The sequence below is a fragment of the Camponotus vicinus genome, unplaced genomic scaffold, assembly GCF_025532165.1.
Source record: "Camponotus vicinus isolate PSW18456_S1 unplaced genomic scaffold, iyCamVici1.0 SCAF_1, whole genome shotgun sequence".
Taxonomy (NCBI): Eukaryota; Metazoa; Arthropoda; class Insecta; order Hymenoptera; family Formicidae; genus Camponotus; species Camponotus vicinus.
The window spans coordinates 29,726,751-29,748,551 of record NW_028141945.1 but is presented as its reverse complement, the minus strand read 5'-3'; the positions used below and the strand labels follow the sequence as shown (position 1 = coordinate 29,748,551).

Here is a 21,801-nt window from a genome sequence, read left to right as displayed (position 1 = left end):
GGACTGGAGACTCGCTTTACGGTTCCTACGTTCTACTTTGGAGGCGCACATATGATTCTTTCTCTCCTGAAACGTGACCCGCTGCCTCCCTGAAATTATTGTGACGTGACGTCTCGGTTTACTCTGTTTCGATAACGGAGCGCTCCGTCATATCCTGCTAAAAGAATTTGCGCATTCCGCATACATCTTTATTATACACATTCATTATTCGGTATACAGAGTCTTTACGAAGAGAGCGAAAAAATATCTCCTTCCAAAATAGATTTGAATACATCAGATAATATCAGAGAAGTTAGGATATTTTTAAAATAAATTATTTTGAATGATTATTAATTCTATAATAATAATAAAGAGAAGAATATGTATTACAAAATAATATTTTCTAATATTTCAAATTCAGTCTTTTTTTATAGAAATTTAATGATTTATTACAACTTTTTCATTTGATTAAAATTTTCAATCTTTGCAGACATAATTAATGAAATCTTTTAATTTTGAAGTAATTTTATAATTAAGTTCCTTAATATATATTTGTTGTGAAAAAATAAAATTAATGAAATCCCTCGATAAAATTTAAATCTGTAACGAGACACATTCGATATCCTCGATATTGATATAAAAACTTTTGCACTTATTGACTCATGACGGATTGGAAATGAATAAGCGTATTATAGTTTACATGATAATGCGGAACATACGTGCCTTTATAACTTGCTTTTATCGTTCGATAACGTTTCTTCCTCGCTGTCGAATATTTTCGTATATTATTCGACATTTGGTCTTTAATAATTCGTCGATATTTCTAGGGTACCAATAGAATAAATAATTCTGCAATAGTTTATAGCAACTAAGATCGCGCAATCTTGATTAATTCTCGATACATGATAACATATGAAGACGATGTGTACACAGTCCACACTATGCACATGTGTGCTTCGCGTCAGCGAGTTTGTTTACACGTTCTATAACTCATGTTACTCGCGTGATGGCAATTAATAGACATTTATCCCATCACTTAAAACGAATTACGCCCACGTACGACAGACGCAAGGAGCCTTCTTGAAAACGTATATAAAATTTGTACGTAAGAACCTGTTGACTTCCAACAGATCCGCAGATCTTTCACGTGAAGTCATTGAGTGAAACGCAAGGATCTTATGCTATTTTTAATTCAGTTAAACGCGTGCCATCATTTATATCACTCGCATGTATAAATGTATATATCAAAAAATTTAATTACTGACCAATTTTATTTCAGATTCGTTATCGATAACAGTAGATAAAAATAGATAAAAATAGAGAAATATGATAAAAATGAAGATCGTTGTATATTCTAACAATTTTCTAAATCACATAAAAATTTATAAAATTTAATATTAATATTACTAAACTATTAATTAATTTTAATATTAATATTACTAAACAATTAATTTTAATATTAAACTTCATTGTTTCGCAAATATTTTGTATTTTTATATCTTATATTTAAAATATATATGAAATTTGAAAAACATCGAGAAAAAATATAATAGCAATGTTAATAAATTAAAATATAAGTAAATGAAGTATTTTCAATTTGGCTGTCACACGAACGTTCTTTTTGAATTTGTCGATATATAAAAGTGTCTGCGAAACCGGAGCAATCAATATCACTCTGGATGGTAGAAGGACAAATGTCATACGTCCACGTATGTGATATTAATCAATCCATCAAACACATTTTGAATATATAATATATACATCATATAACTATCTTCCAAAAGTTTCTCGTTAAAGCGACAACGGTTGTTCTAGACTCATTTTTTGGTATAAAAGTCAGAAATGGAACGCGTCGAATTAACCGGGAAACAAACATCCGCTTTTAGTTGAACGCATTGTTTCCCGGGCATGTATCACGGAACGATATAATTAATACGATGTCCGAGATAATTAACGTCTAGTATAGTTATGATAGCGCGATATTCCTGACACGAACGCGTCTAATCAACGCTCATAAAGTAAACCGCAAGGGGAAACTCTCGTATCTGGGTCCACCAGGTTGCACCTCGGGCCATTGAATCTTTCTCTACTGCATTGCAGATGAAATTATATATTAATGCCGAAATGTGACAATTTCTTATTAACTTTTCTGTTGATTTATCTCGATTTTTTAAGGATCTCTTTGAATTTAAAAACCTCAAAGATAATTTTAGATAAGGTTTTCTTGATATATTTTTATTTACACGCGTAATATATTACACAAATAGTAATGATATTACATCACGTTTTAGTTGCATATCGACTATATAATCTTCTCGTACGTAGAACTATGTGTATTAATTAGCAATTATTTCGCGATAACGTTTGTGGGATCAATATGCTTGCTAAGTATCACTGATCCTATTGAACCAAGAGTCCCGAAACAAATAGGTACACGGCAAATTAACGCAAATTAGTGTACTTTGTCGTTAAACTAACAAAGTTTGTGTGTTATAGCCATTAAATCAATCAAGCTCATGCACGAAACACACGGAGTTTCTCTTATTATAAAAAAAAGACAGCCAAGGTACGGGGTGTTTTTAAAAAGTTCAGTATTTGTCTAGTCTCATGAATATTTATACGAATCAAATTTTTTGGCAAATGCGTCAAAGCACATTTACGGAAGCGTAAAATATTGTCGTGCTTACGCAAAAGAAACATACGATATTATTTAACAAAACGGATCTCCTTGTAACTCATTTATGTATTTGTAGTATCTGCAACGTACATGTATGTGCGCGTGTTATGCGTGATTGCGTAATAATGATTCATTCGATGACACCACGCGATGTCCTCGAAATAAGTGTCCCTCGCGAAGAACCATCGTTTACGTTATGGTAAACATACTTGGCATGTGCTTATGAGATATGTCATTCTTTTACGCCGGACGAGAGATTTGTCGCTCCATCAATTCGACTGATAACGTAATGACACTTCCGTTGTTGCTTTAAATGTATCCAGCAAGGACTCACTTTGTACAGCATCAAGAATTCATGCAGCTCTGCCGCAGGCTTTTATATAAATATCTATTATTTATATATAACGTGATTTGTTCACGCATTTATTTCTTATTGTATAATTTTATTGTGCGCTCTTTTTTAGCTACATTTTATTCATTATTATTTTTTAAAACTGATCTTTACTTCTCTCTTCTTTAAAAAATGCGGAAGCAGAATTCAGAGATTATATAATTTGATTAAGATTTCTAATAATTAATAAGAATTAAGAAAATATTTTATGAAGATAAAACATCACGCATGTATAATGTAATGCGATTATTATAGCTACATTATTAGTAATATTACACCTCTTTTATTCACTCTAAAAGCGATTGTTCTAAATATAACTACATACATATTTTAATTATTTACAGCCACAAAACTGCGAAGATAACGAGTTAGGATAATAGCCTCGCGCAACACAATTGTGAATTAACATCTGTTGTAAAGCTCTTCACGGTTGGCGTCATTAACTTAAAAATTTAACATGAAGTTATAAGCAGATCCCTGCTTATTATATAACATTATGAAACGCGCAATTAACAAAAGATCCCTTTGAATTGCGACAAACCTGTTCTGTCGAGCATTAAATCGTAATTAGGTCATTTTGAGCACCTGTCATGAGTCACTTAATTCTGAATTGCACTCAAGTGTCAAAGGAAAGCGAGCTAGTGTAGAAACAATGTCGCGATATACGAGATTGAATCACAAGGAAATATATTCCATTAACTCTCTTTACTTTTCTGTTAATGAAAAGGGTGTATTCACTTGAAGTATTCAATAGTAGGTTTCCCAATGAAAAAGAATAGAAAGTATAATACGAGAGTATCTTGTTTATTTTCATGAAATTCCAATTTTTTATTCAATTTCTTATACATTAATAATGACATAAATATTAAATATTAATAGAATTATTTTTATATCATACTTTTTGTGTAGTATAATTTTGTAACTTGTCTTATATATAAGATAAATGTGAATATGACGTGTTTGTATGAAATGCTGATTGATTTTTGAGGTAGATTTTGGGGTAGTTAAGAATAGTCAGATATAAATCGACTCTCTTTAATTCGTTCTAGATTTTTATTGATTCTTCACAAAGCTAAGTTTCAAAATTAAAAAGTTATTAATGTATATATTCTCTCATAAAAAGCTCTATCCGATAATTATTCCAAATATATCAGTTAATTCGGTCATACCGAATGTTGACGTCACAAATTTATTATATTTTGTCATAGCAAAAAATAGTGTTGTCCGCGTTGCAAAGGAGTGGAATTTTTTAAAATCCCTTCACAATTATATGACGTTCTGGCTTTTTTCCACATGTCGACATTCGAATACAAACGCGCGATCCAAGCCTATAATCGCCTCAGGGCAATTTGCTCACTATGCGTATTCATAATGTTCCGTCATCATTCATGGATGTGTAATTCTTCATCGGTTTTTCTTTTCTCTGAAAAAGTAGTAATGTTCATACGCAGTCGTACCATGTAAAGCGCGCAGTACACGATAAATCTTTTGTCTAAAGTTTACTTTTCCAAGCGCGAATATAGAAGATGAATATAGATTATCTTAGATGCGTCCGCCATAAATTTTCCAAATAACGCTGATAACGAATTTTCAATTTTGCTGAATTTTTTCTGAATATTCGGAATTTATATAAAAAGAAATTAATTTATAAAAGCACTATTATGATAAATCTATAACCAAGAATGATTAGAAAACTTGTTATAATTGCATCTGTTAAAATACTTACAGAGACATAAAATACATTAATACATATAAAATATAATATAAAAAGAGAAAATAGAAATATATAATTCAAAATTATAGAGATGTTGAGATGAATTCGCTTTTTCTCTGAGAACTTTAAATATAAAATTTTAAATGTATTACAGTTCGTACGTATATTTATATTACTAGAATATAAAACCCCTGAGCTAAATTCGTTAAATTAAATGTCTACTTTTATTAAAAAATGTAACGAATATTTTATCTTTCTATCTTCTCTTTTCTATAAATGGAAAAATAAATATATGAAATAGTTTGAATATATACAGTCATTTTGACAGGACTATTTATAATTAGTACGGAAATAACTGATATCATCTAGCTCGATATTTCGTTCAACGAGTTGTCAGGTTACTTAGCAACAAAGATGTTATTCACCTCCTATCGCTTTCGCTCGATATTTTATTGACAATATATATAGAAGATTGCGTTAAGATTCAAAGATGTTAATTCTTGAAATTTACAAACATGCAATGACCTTCTTTTCTTGTTTGTTTCAGGGGTGCTGGAGATGGCGGCCACCGAGAGCACGATCCGATTTAGTGGCCACACGTTGGACAAGGCGACCAAGGCCAAGGTGAGTTTGAATTTAATTTCAACTTGATTATTTCATTAAATAGCTGTTCTGCTCTATATATCACCGCTCATCAATCCATTTCGCGATAGATGATTCTAAAGATATAAAGTATTATAGAAAAATTGACATGATTACAACAATATGGCGTTGATTAATTTTGCAGATATTATTCTGTAAAAATAATTTGATTAAATAAAATATTTGACATTTAATAACTTATAAAGGTTGATTATTTTTTTATTTGAGATTAAGCGAAAAATAAAACCTTATTTAGATTCTTTTAATTTTTAATTATATATAAAGAATATTTTTACAATAAATAATACTGTAAACATACCTGTGTATCTTAAATTTTCGATGAAGGAGGTCGACGTAAGCCGATTAAACTTTCTTACTAATTTTCACGCCTTCGTGCAAACACTGTACATATATATTCTTGACGCTTTAATAAATTGATACATTTTCTACTATTTTTCTGCTATTTATATAGCAGAATTTTTGAATCTTAATAATTTAATTCTAATTTGAAGTCATATGTCGTTAAAAGACAATCGGTTATTAAAAGGATTATTGCAATATAATTTAATATTCGAGTTCTTAATCGTCACTACTCTGCGAAGAACCTTGAGAATATCTAGGTACGTTTATATAAGCAAGAGAAATGTAGGTCAACATCAGGACAATCCAACCGTCGTATGTAGAGGCAATATCGACGAGCTATGTTGCTAATTAATGGTCGCCGTTTTTCAACAAGATAAATATTGCAATGTTTTGTATATCCACATAATTAAATTTAATCCATCAGGATTACCATTCAGGATTATGATTAATAACATGATGAATTCGCGATTTCACTTGTTTAGTATATGGTTATAAATAAAATTAAAATAAATAAATAATATACAGTAGCTTCTATTCATGATGATATTTTCGCAAGTCTCGTAAAAATACCTTGATACTTTGTAAAATATAAATTTATATTTAAAAACATTATTTTTCTTAATAATATTTATATCTGAATTTGTAGATGTTTTAGTGTTGCCGTAGAAAAATTTATATTGTATTGGTTGAAGTTTTCTTGCGAATTTAATTAGAAAAAAAAAACAAAATGTAATATTGATTACATTTCGCGAGTTAATGTTTGTGATGAATCACATGTTGTCTGCCGAATTGCGAAATTTTCCGCTTTAATCTGAAATACTTGGCAGTTAATAACTGTTTACGTTTTTCTGGGAAAAATTACTAAAAATTGCCCAACTCTTCCCGTTGTTACTCATCGATTGCTCAACAATTGCAACATTTATTAATTATTGCCGAAGACGATAACTTTGTTGATAATAAGCATTGACTATCACAGAAAGCAATTTCTTATCAGATATTAGCGTATTACACGATACGGAGAAAGTTGGTAAAAGTTTCCGGAAAAAGTCAGAGAATTAGAAACATTTGAGAAAAATGCTTCTGAAGTTTGCTGCTCCGATGATGTAGAATTCAAATAATATCTCATTTAATCAACAATAATCATTAAAGTGTCCGCATATCGCAAACATCATTATAAATATTATTTTAAAGATAATATAAGAAATATAATAAAATATTTTTCTCCTTTTTCTTTTGTCTTCATTTTATTTCGCTCTTTCTGAATTTTAATTTGAATTACAATATTAGATATTTACATTAATGAACGGAGCTAAAAATTTAATTAAAATAAGATTTTTAATTGACAATTGATTATTTTAATTTGGAAAAATTCAAGAATGACATACTCCAGAAAATTTGAAATTTTTTGCAAATTTTATTCTCTATGGCTTCTGACGAAAAATAACATTGGCACCGAAGTGTTTCGCGATGGTGAATGCAAACTTGATCTCGGAAAGCGTAATAATCGCACCAGCTGTGAGGCAGTCGCATGTGGCCAGCGGAAGTGGTTTTGTTGCACAAGATAAAACGTTATCGATCGCGTTACGTCGAGTTCTCGTGACGAGAGGAGGAGGAGGAGGAAAATGATGATGATATCATGCGTTTGATACAATGATAATCGGAGCATTGCATGTAAATATATTGCATTTTGTCTTTTGCAGGTAACGTTGGAGAACTATTACAGCAATCTGATAGCGCAACATATCGAGCGGAAGCAGAGGCTGGCGAAGCTCGAGGAGTCCCTCAAGGATGAGGGCCTTTCGGAGCAGCAGAAGCAGGAAAAGAGGCTGCAGCATGCCCAGAAAGAGACTGAGTTCCTTCGACTCAAGCGGTCCAGGCTCGGCGTCGAGGATTTCGAGCCACTCAAAGTCATCGGTAGAGGTGCCTTTGGCGAGGTAAAGAAGGATCGATGATGCATAACGATGCTAATGACCGAGCGAATTTCGGGAAGTCCAGTATTAGTTTAATTGCCAAATTGGCTACAGTTTGAGATATGAGCAATTTCAAAGCAAAATTTCTCTGCGAGGAAACAGGGATGAAATCTGATAGATGTAATATCGTGCGTATAATTAATGTAATTAATGTAAATTAATGTAATTTATTATGTAATTAATTTTAAGTAATTTAATTTATTTAATTGTAAGTAATTTAATTTATTCACAGTTCGTACTTTTAAGTAATTTGAAAAGATGAGAAGAATTTGAATTTAATTCTATTATTTTCCAAGTATAAGTTAGATATGTCTTTCATACATTGCAGTTTGCGATATTCATTGATACTTTCTGATGATTTAAATGACATCTTAAATTATATATTCATCGTATAAATAATATATTTATCGTACGCGTGTATATATACATAAATTACTCGCAATTTACATGACATTTTGAGTACATTAGAGACGAAGATTGAGCTTCGCTTGTAGTTAGAAGAATTACAATAATAACGGAAATACGAAGCTTCTCACAAGCAGTGATCACGTCCACGAGAGAGCGAAATTATCTCATTATTTCTCAAGAAAAGTAGTACTTCTCCTCGCTTCGCGAAGCAAGTGGAATCCCTTTCACACAAAGATCTGAAATTAGAGAATGCTTTTAATCGTTCGCGACAGGAATCTTGTCGGAATTTTCACTTGAAACGCTCTCCTTTGCGAAATAAACAGGTGAGACTCGTTCAAAAGAAGGACACGGGACACGTGTACGCGATGAAGATCCTCCGGAAAGCGGATATGCTTGAGAAGGAGCAAGTCGCGCACGTCAGAGCGGAGAGAGATGTTCTCGTGGAAGCGGATCATCAGTGGGTCGTAAAAATGTACTACAGTTTCCAGGATCCTATAAATCTCTATCTGATAATGGAGTTTCTGCCCGGCGGTAAGTCATTATTATTAATCGTCGACGATGAAAGCAAAGGTGTTACCCTTGAGCGGATATTTAAACTGAGATGAATTACAGGTGATATGATGACGCTGCTCATGAAGAAGGATACGCTTTCCGAGGAGTGCACGCAATTTTATATTTCCGAAACGGCGTTAGCGATCGATTCCATACACAAATTAGGTTTTATTCATAGGTACGTCCGTTGAAAATCTGCTGCAACTGTTAGAAAATAATTTTATGAGATTAAATAAAATCGCTTATGAATTGTTGATTTAATCTTTCAAAACTGTTTTACACAAATATAACTGTCGTAGATTTTTAAAGTCTGATTATTATTCTTCAACATTTATTTGTAATATTTTATTAAAGTGCATTACAAACATTTTTAAAATATATTTTTATTGTAATCATAATTTTATTTTTGTTTATTTAAGCATACTTTGTTTATATTTTGTTTAAGCATGTCTAATACTTTTACGTAAATTGAAGAAATCATTTATATTAATTTAACTATACTTTACAGAGACATCAAGCCAGACAACCTGTTGCTGGATGCACGGGGCCATATAAAACTCTCTGATTTTGGGCTGTGCACGGGTCTGAAGAAGTCGCACAGAACTGATTTCTATCGGGACCTGAGTCAAGCGAAACCTTCCGATTTCAGTAAGTTGCATCGTTGGTCGCGTCAAACGGAGATATTTACGTAGCATCAATGATGCTGATTTAACTGATACCTCGCCTGTGTTTCGCAGTGACATCATGTGGGAGTGGAAGCGGCGGTGCGATGGACAGCAAAAGAAGAGCCGAGAGTTGGAAAAGAAACAGGAGAGCGCTGGCTTATAGTACGGTCGGCACTCCAGATTACATCGCACCGGAAGTATTCCTGCAAACAGGTTATGGACCGGCTTGCGACTGTTGGTCCCTGGGAGTTATTATGTACGAGATGCTTATAGGTATGATGTCTTTGGTATTTTCCGTTTTTAAGTGCATTTTACTACGACTAGTGAATTATTGAGAAAAATAATCGGCATGTTAATTTATCTATATTAATTAATATGTGAAAATTTTGTTGTTAAACTAAATATTAGTATGTAAAATTAAATATTACACTTCATATAAATTGCATTGTAATAATGATTATAATGTAATATTGATAATTAATAATTGTAACGTTATGTCGAGTGTAAGATAATTGTAAAGAACAAACCGTAATAAAAGTTCCGAATGTTGAAAAACTAATCTGTATCCATTCTGATAACGCAATTTTTTCAGGCTATCCGCCGTTCTGTAGCGAAAATCCACAGGAGACGTATAGAAAAGTAATGAACTGGCGAGAAACGCTCGTATTCCCGCCGGAAGTTCCCATTAGTGAAGAAGCTAAAGACACCATTATCAGATTTTGCTGCGAAGCCGACAGAAGATTAGGTAAATTACTGGATTTTCATCTTGGAATTATTAAAATTCCTCCCACGCAGCGATAGGTCTTCTTATAAAACTAATCTCTTCATTGTGATTATTCTTTAGGGGCGCAACGAGGCATTGAGGAGCTCAAATTGGCACCTTTCTTCCGTGGTGTTGATTGGGAGCACATCAGGGAAAGACCGGCCGCCATACCGGTCGAGGTGCGATCCATCGACGACACGTCCAACTTCGACGAGTTTCCAGACGTGAAACTGGAAATACGTATGTGCATCTTTGCCCGTAACGTCACGTCATTACCTTCAATACTCGTAGAGAATGACACACCTTTAATTACGTCCTTCAATTTTATCTCGTTATAGCGTCCGCGCCAATGCCACAGGACGGCGAGGTAATATACAAGGACTGGGTGTTCATCAATTACACTTTCAAGCGCTTCGAGGGTCTGACGCAACGGGGCACACCGACCAAGAAATAGCAACCCCTCACTTCCTGCTCGATCATCAGCACCGCCGTCGCCAATCAGCAGCCGGCTGATATGATCGAAATTCCGGCCTTGGTACATCATCCTCATCCGCCGTCGTCGACGGCAACGGTGTCGCGCATGGCGGATGGCTGACCTGTCTCGCTTTCGAGCGCGGTTTGCGAGTCATTCTTGTATATACGTGATGATCACGGATTAAATGGACGCAACGTTATCACGAATATCAATGATTGCGACGACAGCGAGCGACCATGAACAGCTCGATCAGCCAGACAGAGAGATAAACGGATTGATACGGGAAAGTATAGTGATAACGGTGCACAATACACACAAATATCGCACGCCTTATGCGTCAATAACGGTGCGACGCGCGATAAAGCGACGTAAACGAAGTCTTTCGTTGTGTAACTTACGGTAATTTTCACAGAAATATTCGTCGAGGATCATTATTCCTCACTTTTATCGTGCCGCGGAGAAGGCGTTTTGTGCAAAGTGTAGCATAATAAGCTCTCTGTGGTAATGGTATTAAATGAAAAGGATCAGAGGGAGCCTCGGTACCATAGTCTCCTCACAGTTTCACGTACTTCTTATTTATCTCTACGACGTGCATCGGAATAGTATTTTATTGAGAGAAATGTATACTTGTTAAAAGTAACGTCTGGCTAAGCTCTCGAATCAAGCTCTCTTTTTTTCTCCTCTCTCTCTTTCTCTCTGTTTGTATGTTGTATTTATAATTAACTTTCTGTGATATATAAAGTTGTTGAAAATCTCTGCTTTGGACTTTCGTGTCTGTTAGCGGATGCTGCTACGCTTTTATTGATGTTGTATATATATGAGCAATTGTATTTTGATTTATCCTGAAAATTTAAGAGTTGTTGGGATGTAAGTTGCGGTGGAATTTTATATTATATATATGTTTTCGCGCTACTTTTGAGAGCTTTGTTCGTTCACGGAACCAAGAAGTTAAACAATCGACACGCGTGAGGTTCTCCATCTAAAAAGATATGTTTTACACATTTTATCGTTAAGTGATTTTAATATTATATAATAGTACTCTTCGGGTACCGAGTCTCTCTCTCTCTTTCTCTCTCTCTTTTTCTCTATCTCTCTTTTTCTTGTAAGGCAATAATAAACATTTTTAGTCGTGTTTTGAATACACGATAAAGGATGCTAGGCTTTAAAAGATACCATAAAAAGGCGTAAAAAAGGAGGAAGAAAAATACACTTGTAAGATTCAGGGCTCCTTCGTTGCCTTATTAAGGTTCCTAACAGACAGCCCAACAAACCCGTACGTTTAAACGTGAAAGAGATGAGCCAGACAAGCCACTTTTCCGAAATGGAAAATGATAAGAAAACGGAATCGCAGTGTGTTGCGACGATATGTAGAAAATCGCAGACACACACATACATATACATACACAACCGACACATCCGTGTGTTTTAACACTCTGTGGAACCGGATACCTTTCCTTTCGATTGCACTGTGAACAATTTTACGATTTACATTTCGTAGTTTTGCTGACATAGCCAGGGCACCTTGGTAATAAAATAGCGTAAAATAACGTTAAAGACTAGGTACACTTAAGATAACAAACATATATACATACACACACAGAAGTACCTATACACTAAAAGAAAGGAAATGCACGCGTGCGCGCTCGAAACGTAATTACATTGTGGATAATATAGTACATGTATAAAAAAAAAAAAAAAAACTCTCGACGCTCTTTCCTCGTAACGTTCCAGCGTGTTTTTACTTAATAATCACGCTGTGTTGTACATTCGACGAAGAGATTAGTTTCGTATGACTCTACTCCACCTGCGTATACATATATATATCTTCACGCCATTTACAAAGCGAAGTCTTCAGATAGTCTAATAAAGCAGAGAGCGCCTAGGTTACATTGTACTACCAATTAAGCCAGTGATTTAAACGAAGAGAAAAAAAGAAACAGAAAATTAGCCACGAAGAAAACTAGTAAAAAAAGAGAAAGGTAAAAACTATTTTCTGCTAATTATGCTAGGAGTTAAATCGACGAGTGTGACGTAAGCGGGGAAAGTTTGGGAGTTATGGAATACCTTTATAGAGTCTCTCCTTGTTGCCGTTGAGTACAGATGCTCTGACGTCCATGCTACTAAGTAAAAAGAGAAAAAAAAAACGAAGAAATGATGACGCAATTTATTTATTTAAAGAGAAAGTCTAAATAAATGATACAACAATAGCCACGAGATGCCTTTGACGCAACAAGTTTCGGGTGCCCTGGAACACAGTGCATATATATGTATAGAGGATATTCCAAAACTGTCGAATGCTTTTTAAGAACAGTTCTCGCTTCTGGAGGCGATTTTTTCTCAGCGAAAGTGTTGAAGTAACAATCATTCGAATTATAAATTTGTTTAAAAACAGGATTTTTCGTAAAATAAACTTCATAGAATTAAAAGATTAATCAAATTGTATTTTTTTATTTTAAATTTACTTTTATAGAATTTAGATTTGAAGCTTAATTACAAGAGCTTAATTAACAAAGATATGATGAGCAAAATTGTAAAATGCGGTAATCTCCCTCAATTTTCGCTAAGAAAAAATCGCCTCCAATTGAAAGAATTACTTATTAAAAGGACATTCGGTAGTTTTGAAACAACCTATATAAGTATATATATGTAAAAAAAATATATATATATATACATAGATATCTTTTAGCAAAGAAAGAGAAGTGTGTAATAATATGCGCTAAATTTAGATATTAAATTAGATGTGCGCTGATTCGAAGTCAAGATGGGTGTAGATTTTCTTTTCTTTTCAAAGACGAAAAAAAACGTACGTATTATGATATAACGGATGATGACGAGATGTATGTTCGCACGTATCGAGCTACTACACATTCGATGTAATTCCGAGGACATGCGAGAGAGAAATCTCCAAGTAGACTTAACGATATTGATTATCGATGTACACTGTAAATATACGAGGCAACTAAATGTTATTAAGACAGGCAAGGCAGTTTTGAGCTCCGGTGTTTAATTGGTTACCGTTGTACTGCCATCTTCGACTTTTTATTGTCGTATATCGCGCATGATGAATCATATTACGGGTGTGTTAAACGTACGGTATATCATCCAATTTCACGTTTTTGCTCGTGTTTATGCTAGTGTTCTTTTATCATTGTACGCGACTACTGATTAGTTGTTAATTTACGGTTAATTTAAATGAAAGAACCGCGATAGATCTCTCTTAGCTAATTTTTAATAAGCTAATTAAGCGTTAAGTCATTTTTTTTCTCGGCAAAAAGTTTTTTCTTTCCATTTCTTTTTTTTCCTTTTTTTTCGTCGAATAGGAATCACTTCCTAGACGACTTTCGACGATTCCGATTACGTCTGGAGCTTTTGTTTCTCACGTTCGCTTCCCACTTCTTTTGTCTCTCTCTCTCTCTTTTCCTTGTAGCTGTCATTATTTTCAAGTCCAATCACGCGATTCCTTTCTGTCGCGATACGTAGGATTCTCGATCATGTAATATCATGCATACACGATTAATCACATGCACACGTACGTATATCGATCGCGTGTGGCAAGGCGGAACAATCATCTCTTCGCGTTCGAATATCGCTGTTGTTCTTCTGAATATTCAATCGATACACTTTACGCCTGGATGAGTAATATCTTAAGATCATGAATGCTAAAATGCTCATTGATTAGAAAGATATATCCAGATACACAAAAATTCTCTCACAAAATTGATCATTGACTCTCTTCTCACTAAAGATAAAAAATAAATATTATATTGCCTACTTAATACGCCTTTAATAGATTTAATGCGAAAATCATTTCTCGAACAAGTTTATCATTTATTGCATTCTATGTATTATTACTTATCCAGGGTCAAAGGAGATCATATTGCGTGTGATGAGGATCTCCTGATTGCCTCATATGTGAAATAACGATTTGCGCAAAATATTCTTGGATAAACATTTTGTAATAAACAAAATTTATGTAATTGTACATTTGTAACATTTTTTAATATTTATTATTTTACAACGAAAGATGACACGAGGGCTGAGACGTGGCAAAGTTTAAAAGAATAAGATGCGTTTTTCGTGATTTATATTAATACTGAAAAAATACATATATCTGTCATAGTATCTAAATTATAAGGATACGTAGAATCATTGTAAATAAATATAAAATTTCTCTTGATATTCCAAAGTATACAAAAATTCAAAGGATGTCTAAAGAAAATGTCTAGACATCTTTTTCAGAGTATCACTTTTTTCTTGTCTCTTATATCATCTTATTCTTACATTTTATTGTCTCAATCCCACTTTACACTGATGCGCAAATCGTTGAATCGCACACGGATCACTCGACACCTCCCGATGTGCATTAGCCGAGAAATCGCAATAAAAGCAGCGTTTTCGCTTGAACATAACGGAAGCAGACGCGTGTTACGATATGCGAACCAAATGAATTTTTTATCGAAGATACGAGTGTTATCTGTCACTGTAACTGCACTAATGTTCCGTAGCAGCGCGGCTTAATTCATTTCGTTTTCACCGTTCGTTTTGTACAGTGATTTAGCTGAATTTTATATAAGCCAGATTTAGGAGATAGCATTATTATAGGTAGAAATTCTTCACGATTAATCCCACTCACAAGCGTATTCTCTTATTGTTAGATATGGCCAGTTTCGCGCGTCGTTAGTCTACGGTGACTAGATAACATGGTACAAACGAGTGCAATGATGCTGCGACGCTTATTTTATTCCTAAGTAGACGATCTTAATATTAAAGAGGTACAGAGTCGAATACAGTTTCTGAAAATGTTTCGGGAGCCCGCATATGCCTTGTGGAAATATATCTGATTTGTAAAATAATTAATTTATAAATATTCAAGTTCTACCTATCCTTTAGAAAATAGAAAGCAAATAACATCGCCAGCTATTAGACATTCTTTTAAAAAAAGAAAAAAAGAAACGAAAAAAATAGACATAGATAAAAAAATTACTAATAGTTAAATATTAAATCTAAGAGTTGTTTTAGATTATTGCTATAAATTAGATCAAATATTAGCACATTATTTTCTTTACGGAAAACTTTAGAAATCCGATGTAAGCTTAGGAGTTTCGATATAAAAATATAAACGCGATTGCATTATTGCACTCGATTGTGCGGGGATAGATTTTTCGTCGAGTAAATTTGTACAACGCGGTATCCGGCCGTTCCGTTGTTTGTGACTTGCCGTGGAACGTTCGCGCTTATTTTAAAAGCGTCTACACGCAAAACGAAAAATCGTCGCAATTGTTTTCGAGGATGAAAGGAGGACGTACCACACATGCGGCGGATTAGATATATCGAATGCGGATATTTTATAGTAGGCTTGTGATTATAAATTGAGGAATTATTGTCGAACGGTCCGAGATAAAATAAAAAATGATGTATAAAGAGAAAAAATATTGCTTTCCACACGCAGAATATACTATTGTAATTATGTCGTTAATAAATTGTTTTTTATTTTAACTCTCTCGTAAGAGAGCGTTTGTGCATGTCCCCGATTATGATCCCGATATTATGATAGATAGCTAGGATTTTTTAGCATGAAATCCCATTGAGGAAGATACATACATCCCGAAAATAATTTGCAGAGCACAATTTAGTTTGATAGTTGAGCACGATAACTGTGAAACTCTCTATGAATGACATTTACTGTAAATTGGAGAGAATAGGTTTATAACTCGAATGATGAGGAAGAGGATACGTATTTTCGGGTCCTAAATCGAAACATCCCTTAATTTCATATTGCATAGCACGATTCAATTTAAGCATAATTGGAACGTTAAATGAAATACATATGATCCAATTTAAAATTATAAAAATTTAAGACTCCTACATTTTCAAAAATCTCATATGTAAAACCTTAAAACCTTAAAAGAATATAATTTTCCTGAAATAACAATTGTACAAATTTACGTTTCTTTTAATCTTAATTGAAATTCAATAAAAATCAACTCGAAAAGGTAAATTAATTATTTGACGAGACACGTAACAGTTTCGCTTTTAATGTGTAAATTGGAGAATGTAAAACTTAAGAAATTGTCATTTTTGGAAAGTTTATAATATTATATATAGAGAGAAAATATTAATATTTATTTTATTTTTCAATTGTCTTTCCAAAATAATTGATTTAATTATGACGTATCAGTTTTATTCGGTGGCTAAAATCTTTTAGCTTAATAAATATATTATACAATCAGCAATTTGTATATTAAGGAAAATGAAAAATAATTTATCAAATAACTCGATTTGAGAAATTCAATATTCAATATTCTTTATACAGTCAAGATTTGCAACATATAGTATGCAAGCGCTTCATATAGGAACGATTGCATCCTTGTTCGCTACTGACCTCTTCAATTTGATTCTGGCTTCTAGTTCACCATAAATGACCGAGATGATGGCGTTAGTAGCTCGGATTTGAATCGTCCATGAATAATTTTATATTATTAATATTTTCTGATCAATTTTGTCGGACTCTTGCAGCAACGAACTATTGATTCCATTTATTATTAAATATATATATAATAAGTTCAATTTTTTATTATATCATATTATAATATCTCATTTCGATTATTAATCTCACAATTTAGTATTTCACGTTGTTATTTGATTTCAGAAATATTACAGATAATTTTGATTAGAATTATATAACAAGAAATATATAAGAACATCACAAAGTTGATTGTGACTATGATTTTAATTGACAATGTAGAAAATGAGTGAAATTGGAATTGTCTTGCTAATAATTAATCGCCAATATCTGAATTTTTATTTTAATTGTTTTAAATATCATATGTATTTTTTATCATATTATTTTTACTCTTCTTTCAAAGATATATCAATTAAATTATCTTATTAAGAAACAGTTTTTAATTATATATTAAAATTTTTAGATAGTGTGTGAAAGTCTCAGTACATAACACAAAAACATAACAATATTCTTATCTATAAACATATTAAACTACATTATATGTGAATTTAAAATAATATGATATGAAAAAATATGTTTAAAAATATGTATAAATGACATTTTTCACTATATGCATACAATTTTGAAATAATTTTAGTCACTTTTTTTCTACTAAAAAGATTAGCTTCGAGTTATGCAAGATTCTCCGAGCATCATTGCTTAAAATGCGATCACACTGTATCTTTTATATGCACGAAGAGATGCTTGATAATGGACGAATTTTGCATTTGATTTGTCGCACGAAACAACGGAAAGTCGTTCGAGACGATGAGAATTCTCGGGATCTCGTTTCGATGACTGCTTCGTTGAGAAACCCTACGTCTTGGGGTAGGCAACCCAGCGACATGTACAAATCGTATGATTATGCGAGTCGTGACACCGAGCACGGACCGGCAGTTGACTCTAAGAAAATGCGATTGGATTGATCCCGGTGATATATCGCCGTCCATTTTCGCGTTTTCCCTCACTCTCGCGAACCAGAAGCGAATTTCCTATGCGATCGCAAGAAAATTTACATTCGTTGCGTCTGCAGTTACATCTATCTCTACAGGACTGAACACACTTAGAATATATTTGACAAATATGTACATTTTAATTAAAACAGCATGTAATGCTATTAGAGGATATAATCGAACTGTGTCTTTAATTGAATTAATTTTCTGGCTATTCCAAGAAAAGTGAATTACCAATATCAAAAAGTTTAAATTTCAACAGAATATTTTAACTTTATTTAATATGAGATAAAAGTTTCTATAAAAGAAAGCTGCCCAGAAAATCTAAATTTTTAAAAATATTTAAATTATTTAGAAAACCATTATAATTATAATATTTAAATTATTAAATTTATTTTCAATAATTTTTTACTAATCACTGAATTTTTAATTATTTAAATATTTTCAATTCTGAACTTATATAAGATCTGAAATTCATATAGTCGTATACATTAAATATCTGATTATCAATTTTATTGTACTACAATGTTGAAGGGCAAAGCTTCATATTCGACAGATAAAATTATCAATCGGACAAGCACGTAGAACGTCAGATGCGGCGCCAACTAGATAGCGAGAAGACGACAACCCTTATCGGACAGCTGCAATCAATGGCAAGCAAACGCGACAGTCCCGGAACGGAGTCATCAATAATCAATCAAATCTCCGGTTCGGATTGAGACTGAATTTCCGGCGCGGCGGACCTGATCTCTAGCGTTCGCGTTTTCTTCGCAAAAGTCGGTAGATCTTGGTAGATCTCATGCAAACTCAATCTCTCTCTCTCCCTCTCTGAAAATCGCGAGGTTCGATGGGATACGCCCGACGGCAACGAGAGGAATAATTAGTTTTGCAACTATGACGCACGCGTAAAAACGCTCGCGCTCACATACGCGCACGCACACCAGACACGCACGCACGCACGCATCTGCAAGACGCATGGCAGGAGAGTGGTTATCACGCGGCTGTGATTGGTATTGCCCTATGACCTCCGCTGAGGCACGGCTCCGCCTCTCACTTACGCACCGACACGCACGCATTAAAAGCGGACCTTCTTTGCGTATGTAAGCGAGCGAGCGAGCGAGCTGCTGGCCTGCCGTTCGTCGCATCATTCTAGCATCATGATGGCGACCGCGCTTTCCGCGAGCCAAGATACCACCAATTGAGAGCCCGAGGGGGAAAGAGCGAATTAAAACACTCTTTCGCTACTTTGTGACGTCATCACGACTCGTAGCATCCAAATACGACAAAATCTCCTGTCTTTTTGCATTGAAAAAATAATCTTCAGTTTATCCTAAAAATGTTAGATTTCAGAATCAATTTTTTATATCCACAAAAATAGTATAAAATATATTATTCTAAAAATGTCAAAGAAAACTATTTTGGTCCTACATTTTATATCTTCTCTTCCAGGTATCCGAAATACGCGAAATCGATTCGAAATTATCTCGAGTGGCATCCTTTGATAATTAAAGACACCGACGACCGATATATTTCATAATGCAAGCGTTGTAACGGGAATTATTAGCGTTCCAGCACTTATTAGTGTTGGTTCTCTTTCATCGACCTCGTTAATTAAGTCGGGCTAAAAGTCTCGTGGACTCTAAACGAGCTATGACAATCGCTCGATTTGGTATTTTGATTCTCGCATGATTCACCGTACGCTTATAGCCGCTGAGGGTTTAATTGAGAGCTTGACAGATGAAAATTATACTCTTTGTGTATTAGTTCGTTACTTAAGTCTCTCTTACTGCTCATTCAATATGATGCTTTCTTACGTTCGATGATATAAAAGTTGAAGCAAATATATCACATCGATTCAAAGATTCTGCAATGTAATTTGAGGTGTTCGAGAGAAAACTTACAGATTAGAAAGACCACAAATTTCGATGGTTTAAATATGCAAGGGAAAAAATTTAAATTTCTAACACAATAATATTTTAATAATGTGATCTAAGAAATTAAAATTGTAAAAATATCCAAAAAAACAAAGATATTCGATAATTTACAAGCAAAAATTAAGGGATCAAAAAATTCAAACATCTGAGAAATTCAATCTTAAATTCTAGAATTCTAATAATGCTTGCATTATTGGATTTTTAAATCATGAAGCCTTTCCGTTCTTTAGAATTCTAGAATTTAGAATTGAAGCTTTCTCAGATGTTTAAATTTTTTTATCCCTTTTAATTTTTGCTTGTAAATTATCGAAAATCTTCATTTATTTTGATATTTTTAAAATTTTAATTTCTTAGATCACATTATTAAAATATTATATAAATTTAAAGATTCAGAGAAATTTACGTAATGATACGCCAAGATTGGCAAAATTTTTGTCGCAACTTAATAAGTAAAAGTGTTGTATCTAACGCGCACGTCGATTACAATTTACCGCTATCTAACGTGATACATTTATCATATTAATGTATTAACAATTTTCCATCGGGAAGCTGCGCGGAATTTCGTGAAAAATGACTTTGGCGAGAAATTTGGATATGACTCGCTCGCATAGTTAAAGGGTTAATCGAGGTCAGCGCGATCGATTCTTGCTCGTGCAATTTATTTCTCGGGAGTTACGCAACGGTATCCTCCCCGCACCCTTTTCCCGCCGCCGATGCTTTTCGCTCGCGATCGATGAAGAATCGAATACGTGCTACGCCCTCCATCATACGTCCTTATGGATGAGAAGAAGGGGATTATCGTTTCTCTGTGCAACATTGCGGATATTAACTTACCGCGCGCGTCGACTATAATTTGCGATCGTTCCGTTATCGTGATGATTATTTCGCGATTTCCTGCGAAAAGCTTTAAATTTGCGTCATCACGATCTTGCGCCAGCGATCTCACGATCGGACCCATTTTGACTCCTATCGCTCATACGTTACTTCCGATTGCATGTGATTTTCGTTTAATCATGATAAATTACGACATTACTCGGCTCATCGTGATACGTTCCATCTAGGGCAATAACATCCGGCTTTTGAATATATTCAGAATAAACGTTTATGTTCTCAAGCCTGCGCGAATCCAATATATGTTTAACATTTGAAAAAATAAACGCGATGTATATACTATATAAATTTGAAAAATATGTATATTTAAAAATGTTCAGTTCATCAAATTGATCGATTAATTTTCTTATATCATTAAAACTAACATAAGTTATTTCAATTAATCTTGAAGCATAATTAGAATTGCAATATTGATAAAAAAATGTTCAATTAATTATCATTTTTAATAGTGGTGCAATAGGAATTGTGATAGTAATCAAAAACTTATTAATTTTCCGGAGCTTTATTATTACGGCTATATTAAAAAAATTATGATAGCACTTAATATACTATATATATGTGTATATATTAAATAATATGAAAAAAGATTCTTTTTTGAAAAGCGACATTATTTCGGTGATTTCAATTTTTGATATAGAAAAATTTTAATCAATTGTCGCGAATGAGGATAGAGATCATTATTTTTTATAGCAGCCGAATCCAATATTACTAAAATTGTACTGTTTGTAATATTTATTTTAAAATTCGATAAAAATATCGAAAGAAAAAGGGTGTGTATTTTTAAAAGGGAATTTTAAATAAATTAGCGAGATGACCGAAAAACGATTAGACGATTCAATGAAAGTCAAGGATGATTGATGCGTGGGTGGCCAAACAGCAATTGAAACATAACAAATGCGTATTACTTCGCCAAGAAACGGAA

At 33.4% G+C, this 21,801-nt stretch overlaps 1 protein-coding gene and 1 long non-coding RNA gene across 7 annotated transcripts in view; one reads left to right on the top strand and one right to left on the bottom strand.

Annotated features, from left to right (window-relative positions):
- Trc (Serine/threonine-protein kinase tricornered) overlaps nucleotides 1–16,095 on the top strand; it is a 136,643-nt gene extending 120,548 nt beyond the window's left edge. For all 6 annotated transcript variants that reach the window (XM_083106832.1, XM_083106749.1, XM_083106698.1 and 3 more), the window contains 9 exons: nucleotides 5,309–5,385; nucleotides 7,467–7,700; nucleotides 8,468–8,675; nucleotides 8,757–8,874; nucleotides 9,205–9,344; nucleotides 9,434–9,634; nucleotides 9,954–10,106; nucleotides 10,206–10,364; nucleotides 10,463–16,095. In XM_083106832.1, the coding sequence (XP_082962958.1) occupies nucleotides 5,309–5,385; nucleotides 7,467–7,700; nucleotides 8,468–8,675; nucleotides 8,757–8,874; nucleotides 9,205–9,344; nucleotides 9,434–9,634; nucleotides 9,954–10,106; nucleotides 10,206–10,364; nucleotides 10,463–10,578 (1,406 nt within the window). In that variant the 3' untranslated portion in view covers nucleotides 10,579–16,095. The remainder of the gene's footprint in view (nucleotides 1–5,308; nucleotides 5,386–7,466; nucleotides 7,701–8,467; nucleotides 8,676–8,756; nucleotides 8,875–9,204; nucleotides 9,345–9,433; nucleotides 9,635–9,953; nucleotides 10,107–10,205; nucleotides 10,365–10,462) is intronic.
- On the bottom strand, nucleotides 3,844–4,663 carry LOC145974931 (uncharacterized). Its single transcript, XR_014439855.1, has 3 exons — nucleotides 4,551–4,663; nucleotides 4,217–4,470; nucleotides 3,844–4,119 (listed from the first exon to the last, which is right to left on the bottom strand). It is a non-coding gene; the product is annotated as an uncharacterized LOC145974931 (long non-coding RNA).
- Nucleotides 16,096–21,801: the final 5,706 nt, after the last annotated feature.